This window comes from Morone saxatilis, unplaced genomic scaffold, assembly GCF_004916995.1.
Source record: "Morone saxatilis isolate NCDOM2014 unplaced genomic scaffold, NCSU_SB_2.0 Contig7, whole genome shotgun sequence".
NCBI lineage: Eukaryota > Metazoa > Chordata > Actinopteri > Moronidae > Morone > Morone saxatilis.
In genome coordinates this window covers 1,315,042-1,325,421 of record NW_023340246.1, presented here as the reverse complement: position 1 = coordinate 1,325,421, position 10,380 = coordinate 1,315,042, and the positions used below count along the sequence as shown (strand labels likewise).

Below are 10,380 nucleotides of genomic sequence, written 5' to 3'. Positions count from 1 at the left end.
AATTGAATTGAAATAAATTGAATTTATTCACAGGTGTATAGTCACTTAGCCAGACATGGCATATTTTGTTATTTTTAAGATAAGGTAGGCCTTTTTTAAATATTATTATTTATTATATACTGTACTATATGTATATGTACTACACATGTTCTAGGACAGTTCTGCTGCCATTACCATCTGCCTTTTTGCACTACCATAAGAATTGTATATTTTATATTATTGTATATTTAATATTTTATTGTCTGTTGTGAAATTGAATGTTGTGCCTGTGCACTTTATGTGTTTCACCGTGGGTGAATGAGAAACTTCCTCTCGATCCCTTGTATGTCTGGTGAATGTGAAGAATTGACATTAAAGCTGACTTTGACTTTGACTTTGACTAAAAGTGTAATTTAATACAAATTATAGGGAAATACACAAACTATTTAGTTGGTAGCTTTTATGTCGGTGCACAACGGGCCAGCTGAACATTCAAAAATTTCAATTTTTGTCGGCAAGGAAGCACAAATGACGGAGAAGTATACAAGACTGAGATGAAGATAGCTCTCTAAAATCAAGTCAAATTTATAAATGCATTTTAAAAACCAAACACACATATTGTACGTGTGTGAGTAGAAATGAGGGCAGATGCATGTGCTTTTAGAGTGACCTACCAGTTGTTGACTTGAAGGATGGTGAGACCTGTGTCTTGTGCTAGCTGCTTTTTCTGTTCCTCTGAGGGGTATGGATGCTGTGAATGACAAAAACATATAGCATATGTGATGTAGAGACGGTTTAAGTGTGCAGGCTCTTGTTCTTCAAGGAAAAACTCCCACTCAGGAAGTGTAATCATATTCTTTGCCAGTCTCGCCCATGCACAGTAATTCCTGGAAGTGTGCATTTTGGAAAAATCGGAGCCTGACCAAGGTTTGGCCCCCCGAACACTTCAGGCTAAAAGCACGTGCCATTGTGTGACAGTATTTGACATTGCTTGACAAACGATTGGGTGGGATATAAACAGGCACAATGATGGCTTTTGTTTGGGGCCCCAATAAGACTAGGACCCCCGTTACACCCTCCGCGCTTTGCTTCATCCCCCTGTCCTCCGGCCCTGGTCCCTCTGCTAGCTCTGTGTATGTGTGTGTGTATGAGCGACAGTGGGAGGAGGGCAGCAGATGGTAGACAGAGGTGACCCGTGCACTGAGAGCAGGGTCGCGGGCCAGTCCCCATTCTGCTGCTGTCAGGCCAGCAACCGCCTCCTGTGGCCATCAGTGAAGGATGAGCTTCCAAGCACTTCATTTTGAAACTGCCTTTCAGGCTAAGTCCACACACACACACACGCATATATCGTTACACTACAGACACACACAAGCTCAAACACATGCATACAAAAGCGTATGCACATATGCAAGAACATGCACTGCACAGCTTCAATTTACTTGAGCTAGAATGAAGATAGACCCTTTCTATGTAGATTGTGCACTAATATAACTCTGCAAAGAATAGAATATTTAAACGACCAGTGTGTAACATTTAGGAGGATCTACTGGCAGAAATGGATGAATCAATTTTGTTATTATTATTATTATTATTATTATTTGGATACAAATAATACCTTGTACATGCCCAGCCCAGTTGCACGCACCAATGCATACTACTGTACATCACTTTAATACTGATGAGGCAATGTGTGTCTTTTGCATATGATTTCTAATCAGATTTAAAGACATTCATCTGCAGAAAACTGCAAGTTGTGCTGATTGCAGTACAATGTGTAAGATACTTAAAAGAAGGGGTGAGACAAGGGTCTGTTTTTGTAATTATATTCTGGAGGATTTGTACATATTATAGTCATAGTCATAGCATACCAGGGAATTTAATCTTGTACCTCAACTGAAAACAGTCACATATCAGTTGACTCTGACACTTGTGACCTTCAGTGGATTCCAGGTTTGCTCCCCAAACTCAAACTTTAGCATCAATCTTTGAATAAGTATAAATACAGGGTTGCATGGAAACTAACAGTTACAGCCAGGCTAATGGGCCGATAATGAATAATATAATGAATCGAAACCTTTCACAGCTGGCTTCTCTATAGCTTCCTCAGAAGGGGATCTTTAAAGGGTCTTCAGAATGGACGACAAAAGCAGGAGACTACAGCTAGCGGTGGACAGAAATACCTACCCCTCCTCCCGCCACCAACGGCCTACCAACCGCGGGCCTCACACTGCAACGTCTGACAAAACATAATCCTGCTCCTTTCACACTCTCAACGACTGATGAATGCTTGATCGCTTGGGTGTTGCAATAGGCCTTTCAGAGACCAAAGTCCCCTTGCACACTTTTCATAGGCACATCCTGCCATGGCAAACACTTGTGCTTAACAAATTAGGCCTGAAAGGGGATGGTGAACAGAGAGGGGATAATTCAATTATCCTCCTTTTTTATCTGGAAAATCTAAAGGTGGGCTTTGGAAAGGAAGGGATTACTCCAAGTACAGGACCTGTGCGGGCCTTTTACAAATTAAACAACTGTGAGGTTATAACACATCTGAGAGTGGGAGAGGTAGAAAAACAGAGGAGGCAGCAGCACTGTTATCTTTTGGACCTTGGATAAAAGGTAAAGTTCTCTTCGAGGGGACTTGCTCACCCCCTCTCACAGAGCACCGAAACAGTGCTGCTGCTTTTGAACGGAAGGCCTCTGATGTTGATTTCTCTACAAACCCAGGACTAGTATTTCAAAAAGGACCTTTAGACGTGAGTATGTCTTTGCTCTGTCTCTTATAATAGAACAAAGGTGAACTTGCCTTTGAGAAATCTAGCCTGGGCTCATTCCTGGGCGAAGAGGCATTATTTCAAACAACTGTTGCCTGATGGAGAGGCTGGGGTTGGACAACATTCATTTCTAGCATTAAGTTAAATCAATGTAGGGTTGCTGTTAGAGAGAAGAAAGAGAGTGTTGTGTTTTAAATCTATATAAAGCTACAGCTGGATGTGGCTTGTATAGAGAAGAAATTTAACAGGATCTGGGGTAAATTCCCTTACCGTAAGGTGCTGGAAGAGCCACGCTCTCATTATATTTGTGGCCACTTTAGGGAAGATGCCTCGTTTCTTCTGCCTCTTCTTGTCTTGATCATCTTCATCTCCCGTGCCCGGTGACGCTAGGCTGTTGTCGAGGCCGTCTCCTGCGATCAGAGACAAGAGGAATCACGTTACGAGAAATCTTTAATTTGGCCCTGTCGCCTTCATCCTCCTCCATGAAAAAGTGCAGAGAAGGGGCAGGCAAGAGGAAGATTACATTTCTCCAAGATCCTTCCTCTCACCTCTGCTTGACTCCCCGGCCACTGGATAACGAAGAGGAGTTTGTAGTGTGGGAGCTCAATAAAACCGAGAGCTATTAATTCAATCTGAGCCACGCGTTTGACATGAGGTAACGACTGCAGGAGCTGTGTGCCTGACATGAAATAATGAACGTTCAGATTGCAGTCGGATTCAGTGCTATGCACTCTTACTTATATGTGACCTCTGTTTGAAATAAGACTAATGATTTCCTTATAAGTAAAATGAAGAACAAACAAAAACAAAAACAAAAGTCTGTGAATGAAGTCTGACATCAAACCCTGTGCTGTTTGAAGTCAGAAGTGAGGCGTTCATTTGGGGTACTGAGGCAGAATGAGGTGGGTTTGGGTGGGTGGGTCGTTAGGGTGTGAAGCCATCACCCTTGCGTTCCCATGTGATCACTGACCCCCCCTTCCCCCACCCTCACTGACAACGTCTGTGTCGGATTGTCTGTAGTGCAGCGTCATGCCGAGTTCTGGATCCTGCCATCAGCAGCATCCCTGTTTGATTTCAGTAGGAAGCTGGCATGGATCGAGGCAGGAGGCTTCCTTTAAGCAAAGATTTCCGCCCCTGCTAGCTCTCTCCATCTTGCAACACAAGGGACACTCCGCTCGCTCTCCCTCTCTGCCATTAATTGTGCATCAGCCGAGATGATTTACTTTTAACAGTGGTGGTTATTTTTCTTGCCCTCGGGGCAGAGAAGCCTTGAAAGCCTGCCTGGAGGGCATGTGAATAATGCATTTGAGAGACTCCTCCCCCGAGGCGGGACAGGAACCCTACTTTTCTTAAGATTTGCCCTAGCATGTCTTTTTGTTTTTAGAAATGCATCAATCAAACGTGCCTATATGAGCCATATTCATGCATAAATATTTCAGCTAATGAATATTGACATTAAAAAGAAACTGTTCTAGGGTCAGGGGCTCTGGGGGTTGTGGGAGCTTTGACGGATGGCGTCCAGCTCTGATTCACAGACAGGGTACAGGGTTCACACTGCCTCTGTCCTCTAGTCTTTACTTTGTTTTGTCCTCCACTTCTCCTACAGCCTGTCGGTTAAGTTACTTTTTATGGGCAAAGGTTGCCTCAGGTGGAGGTTTTATTTACTTATTTTTTAACTGGTTTGGCCCAGAGCTGCTACGATTACTCGATTAATCGATTAGTTGTCATCTATTAAATTGATCTGAAACTATTTTGATTATTTATGAATCATTCTCATCATCATGAGTCATTTTTCTTCAGGAAAAATCTCTGATTTCAGCCTCTAAAATGAGAATATGTTCGGGTTTCTATGACAGTTAACTGAGGACATCTCTAGAAAACACTGATAGTTGCAGCCTAGCTGGGCCAATTACCAACCAGCCCAACGAAGAATGGGAATGTCATCTTCTTACAAACCCAACTAGATAGCTAGTTGCATCAATGTACACAAAAACAACTGAAACTTGATCTCTTAAATTGACATATCTGTTTGAATTTCTAGCAACTGTTAATCTGTACTCTTGGGTTAGGGAAAACAGAACAAAATAACTCTCTTTCAACTCCCTTCAAGAAATTGACACAATGTTGAGCTGAATGAATAAAAAGGAAAAAATAGCAACTACTACAGTATTGTAGCTAAATGAATATGTTCAATCTAAAAGAAAATGGATGATTAATTGGATTAAATTGATTAATTTCTAAGACCTGCTTGTTGTTAACTAATGAAGCTGGTGCACGTCTATCTCTTAAAAGAAAAAGGGATAGTCATTTTGATATATGATGGCCTAAATCAAAGAGCGGCCTCAATAATAAACAGTGGGCTAATGATGACTTGAGTTTTATCTTTGAGTGGTACTTCATATTTAGATTATAAAACTATACTTTATACAGAGAAGTTCATCTTTGTCAAGAAAGAAAGAAAGATAGAAAGAAAGAAAGAAAAGAACAAACAGGACTCGTCCGGCCTAATTATATGTAAGGAAGGCACACTGTTTTCCCCTCCACCCACCCTCGACACCCCACCCTGGTCCACCTCCTCTCCTCTCCTCATCCCTCTTTCTTCTGCTCCAGAGAGGGGAAAGCCGCAGGGCAGATCCTCTGCTACACTAATCGCTTCTGACTGTTCCCCGGCAACTCGGCCAATCTAACCAGTGTGTGACGGTGCAGTCTCAAAGTCGTACACCCGTGCAAGTCTCCCATGCCCCCCTTGTCCCCCCTCACCCATGCCCACCCCTCCCCGCTCCACCCTGCCTGCCAGTGTCTGCATGCGTGACCCCAGAGGGAGGGGGGGGGCTGTAGATGGAGGGAATGGGCATTACCGCAGGGATGGCTGGAGTATTGCCCCAGGGCTAAGAAGAAAAACACCAAAAAAAAACAGCACCGTAAGATATGAAGAGAAGTCTTCCTCCCCTTTCTACCCCCATATACCTCTGCTGCTCTTATACAGTGTACAGTATTTCTTAGCCAGGACTCACATTTTAATCTCAATGAGACCTATAATGGTGAAATAAAAACGGAAAATCCTCACCCTACATACATCCTGTGTTGTTATAGATTTATACCTCTTTACACTATTTAGGCTGTTCAAACTCCTTGCTGTATTCACAACATTTCTTAGTCATTGAGATATTGTGAGCGCTCCATATTACAAGTTTGTTAAAGAATGACAGACAGATTTGACCTATTCTGGTGTCTCTAACTCAGTAATAGACAACAGCTTAAACAAATTATAGCTTTGCCACAGGTCTGATCATGTTGTATGCCAGACTGTTCAGTCTGCTCTATTTCTACTGTATTATTTTATATTCATTTATTTAGCTATTTATTAAATACTGATGATTGTAGCTTAATTTTTTTTAAGTTACTTAAAATCTATTAATGTATACGAACTGCATGCATGTACATGTGGGTGTGCATTATGTTTATGTGTTTAAGTGTTTCCTTCTCTTCACTGGAGGTTATGTTAGATGGTTTGGAGATTGGGTAAGTGATGTATACAGTTTATAAACTGGTATTCATGTATTGCACTGAAGTAGACTGCTGTGCATCAACCTGGGAAAAAGTTATTGCAAAAAACAAATCAAGAAATTATTATGAAAATAAAAAAAAAATCCACATCTTATGTCATTGTTTCTATTTTTAGGCCTAAAAACCCCTTTTTTCTTACCAAGCTAAATTTAAACTGAGCCAAATTCAATATACTGTACCAGTGAGAAAAAGTTGCTCTGTGTTGGAAAAAACACAACATAATCTTGTAGTCTTATTTTAATAACAGACAAAAATTACTTGGCAAGATAGAGATTTTTTTGCATTGTAAATTTTCACATATTTTATTTGCTCCGTAGCTCAGTGGCTGTTAATGCCGGCCAAAGAAGCCAGTGGATGATGTGTCCATAAGACAAAGTGCGGAGTGGCTAGCAGAACTGATTGCAGTACTCCCAGCTGCATCAGTGATGCAAAGCCAGCGTGGCCTGTCTAATGAGCTCAGCGGGGCCCTGATCCATCATCAGTGACACCTTGCGGCCCCTCCCCTTATTAGACATGATACACAGCTCTAAATGGAGTAGTCTGGAAGGTTTCCAAGATGTGGGGAATCCTCTGTGTGAGAAGGTGAACGTTGCCATTAGAGGCTGTTGATGGGGAGACGCAATTGTTTAAAGCTGTAAAAGCCAAGCAGTTTGGATGACAAATGGCAGCAAGAGGATATCTGTGGTATTTCTGAACCCAGGGGAGGTGACATTTGCGCTTCACTATTTTGTGACTCATAACATTGTAGGGGAAGTGTCCGTAACTAACTCTTAATTTGGGCGAGGTGCATAGTACATAAGTAAATAAAGTACATAAGTTTGACCAAAAAGGTAGAATTTACTGGAGATGACATATTCCATTCAGAGCTTGTTACTCAAAAAAATCACATTTATTACTTGTTACTCTTTTAATAATATTATTACTGCCAACAGTAGTTAGTTACAATACTGGTTATATTACGTTAAAATTGGTTATTGAGTCCTTTCTCTCCGTAATTCAGTCCCAAAATCAACTTTTGTTTGTTACAATCAAAGTAATGGGAATATTTTCCAGCTGCTGAATGTAAGCGTTTCAATCTTCCAAACTAGTTTCCTGCTTTGTGGGGGGTATGATTACAAAAAAAAAACCTGGGATGTGATTGGCTTGTTGGATTTCAAATCAGTAGGGGGGGTGACAACAAAAGTAAGGTTGTAGATAGTTATTTTTGGGTGGTAACTGTAATATTATTACAGAAATGTGTTAGTAATTAGTTACACTACTAGTTACTAGGGAAGGTAATATTACTACTGTAATATTATTACTAGTAATGCTTTACTGCCCAACACTGATCATATTCTGTTATGCAGACCCACTTTGAGCTAAAAGCCTATGTGTACAAATAATCCTTTGTTCCATTTAAAGGGTAGGTTCTTAAGAATTGCAATTTAAAAATAAATTTTTTTCTCAATTAAATCAGGAGGTGGACAGAATTTTGTTTGTGGTGCTCACAGCCTTGATAAACTGCGTCCCATAAGGGCTTGGCATATAGCCTGCCTCCTCTGTAGCCATATGCACACTATATGTAATGACTGTTTGGTACATACTCGTGCTCTTGTCAGTGAGACTTGTGATTGCACTCTCCAAATCTCCAAATGGTCAGCGTAAAAATGGATGTACATAAGGCAACATCAAGAGTGTGTTCCCTGTGCTGTGTGTGACCACCAGCTAATTACAACTGCCGGTCAAACAAACCAGGAGCTAATCATCAAAAAGGAGCCTTTCGCAATTGACAAACTGCATTTAGGCCGTTTCAGATTTTGAGAGGTATGCGCTAGGTCAGCGGATCAGCTAAAGTTACATAACTACATAGCACAAGAGTGCGAAGATTGAACTCAACCTTCGAGAATATATATATATTTTTTTTTCGACTAATTATTTTTGTGAGAGCAGGCCAAATGAATTCCTTTCTCTGTGCATGGTGTATTTATCTCTTTCTTTGTCCCCCTCTTTTGCATCGCTGTTTTTCCTTCCCTTTTTAAAACATTTCTGAGATCCACGGTGTGACAGATGCCAAAGGGACATTAGCCTGCAGTCTGAGTGAAGCTGTGATGTCATTGGCATGTCAGCACCTCCACATTCCTTCCTCCTGACTCTGGGCTCTGGATGGAACAAAAAGATGCAACACATCCTGTTCCTCACATTCCATTTCTCAACACAAGTGTGCAGGGTTTGTTTTTGAGTCACTCCCACTGCCTTTTGTTTTATTTGTGTCTTTGTGATGGACATTTCAAGCCTCTTCCTTGTCCTCCCCCAGACCCCTTCCAAAACATTCCTGAGAGAGCCCAGCCCCTTTAGCTGCGGTCAACAGCAGTCACCCTGGGGGTTGAGCTATCAAAGTCAGCCCTCTCTGCATATCACACAGCTTACAAGGCAACAACCAAAACCTGGGAGCTTACAGAGGAACCAAACCACCAGCTGCACAGTGGATGGATCATCTACCTGTGGTTAGCCAGGGCTGGAAGCCACATCGCCACCACTTTAGTGTTCCCAAAAGACGGTGGATTTTAAAAGGTTTTGTCGGACTGTGAAGGCATGACTAATGACATCCCACTACAGTGACGACAGCAAAATCACTTCCTGTCTTCTGTTGGACTGTCATTCAATGTCACTCATGATTCCCTTTCATTTTGGAAAAAGTATGAATTTAGATTTTTTTGTTGTTGCACTCACAGTCATAATGTCTTTAAATGACTGAATAGTGTCCTCTCTGTTTTGGGGCATGCATCAAACAAAGTAGTTATTTTTGGCAATTAGTAAGAAGTAAGGGTACTCATGTGGACCAAATCAAAAGTGCCAGTACCCATTTCAGACACTGTTTTGGGATAAATTAATGAATGTAATGAATACATTTGTAACCAACAAAGGCTTAAGATATTTTCCTTAAACAGGCAAAAAATATTACTTTAAACTTAACTTAAACTTTGTAACTGAGAAAATGCTTTCATTATTTATGATGACATTATCTCCATCAAAATAATTGCATTACATCAGTTAACAGTTTACTTTTTACTTTAAGGAATGTGTCCCCAACATTTACTGCTGAGATTTTCCCAAATGGTTGTTCCTACAATGTACGGTTATATTTAGTTTGCTCAAAGCACAAGGTTCAAGATTGTGATAGTGGTTAAATGTTGAAAAAGCAAGGCAGGGTTAGATTCAACACCAACTCCATAATGATTTATATTTACATTATTTGCACATGGCAAATATGGTGGTTGGGATTCCTGAAAGGTTGCGGTTATGGTGCAAAAAGGTCTGCAGGTCAGTGATGGGACACAAGATTTAGTCTTGACACAAAGGTTACAGCTGCACGCCCATCCACCACCTGTACTTTCCACTTCAGTACTTCCAGCACTGGCACTGAACATTGGCTCTGGGCATAATTTGTGCCAGAAGAATTCATTCCAAGGGAAAAACGTCACACTGACTTGAAGGATGAAATGGGGTACACTGACTTGACGAATTTGACCGAAATCACCATCTTTCCTTTACTTTAACCAGTTGCCTAAACCTAATACTGTGTGCGACACAGGATATAAACTCTGGTTTCCAGAGCCAGAGTCTTGAGCTTTGTATGTCCAGCTATTCTTCTTGAATACCATTCCATGACTTAAAAAAGTACGTCACATTTTCCGAATTGGAAAAAAATAATTGCCAGTGAGCATAATCCATGGAGCAATTATGTTTCTCACAATTATGTTTAATTGTATTCTTATGTCAAGTATCACCTCAGTCTCTTCAAAGTTTCTTCCTACTCAACATTGTATATATCTCGATATATGGACCTTGCTAGTGAGGAGGGAGGAAACTTTCTGGATTTGGAACTGATACTGGGCAAAGGTACAAGATTATGGAGTCAGTGCATCTGTACAAAAAAATGCCAGGGTGACTGCTAGAAGGATAAGGGACACAAACCTAGCAGGCTGGTGATGAAGGCATATCATTCGCTCAGTCTCACGCCAAAGCCATGTCATGGACCCACATTGGACACATGGACCATCAACACATTACTCCAATATTA

The 10,380-nt window shown here is 41.1% G+C and overlaps 1 protein-coding gene across 5 annotated transcripts in view; it reads right to left on the bottom strand.

Moving 5' to 3' along the window:
• The window catches only part of meis2b (Meis homeobox 2b), a 22,238-nt gene that overhangs the window by 2,964 nt on the left and 8,894 nt on the right, over positions 1-10,380 (bottom strand). For all 5 annotated transcript variants that reach the window (XM_035678897.1, XM_035678898.1, XM_035678899.1 and 2 more), the window contains 2 exons: positions 3,024-3,163; positions 654-730 (listed from right to left, as the gene is read on the bottom strand). In XM_035678897.1, the coding sequence (XP_035534790.1) occupies positions 654-730; positions 3,024-3,163 (217 nt within the window). The remainder of the gene's footprint in view (positions 1-653; positions 731-3,023; positions 3,164-10,380) is intronic.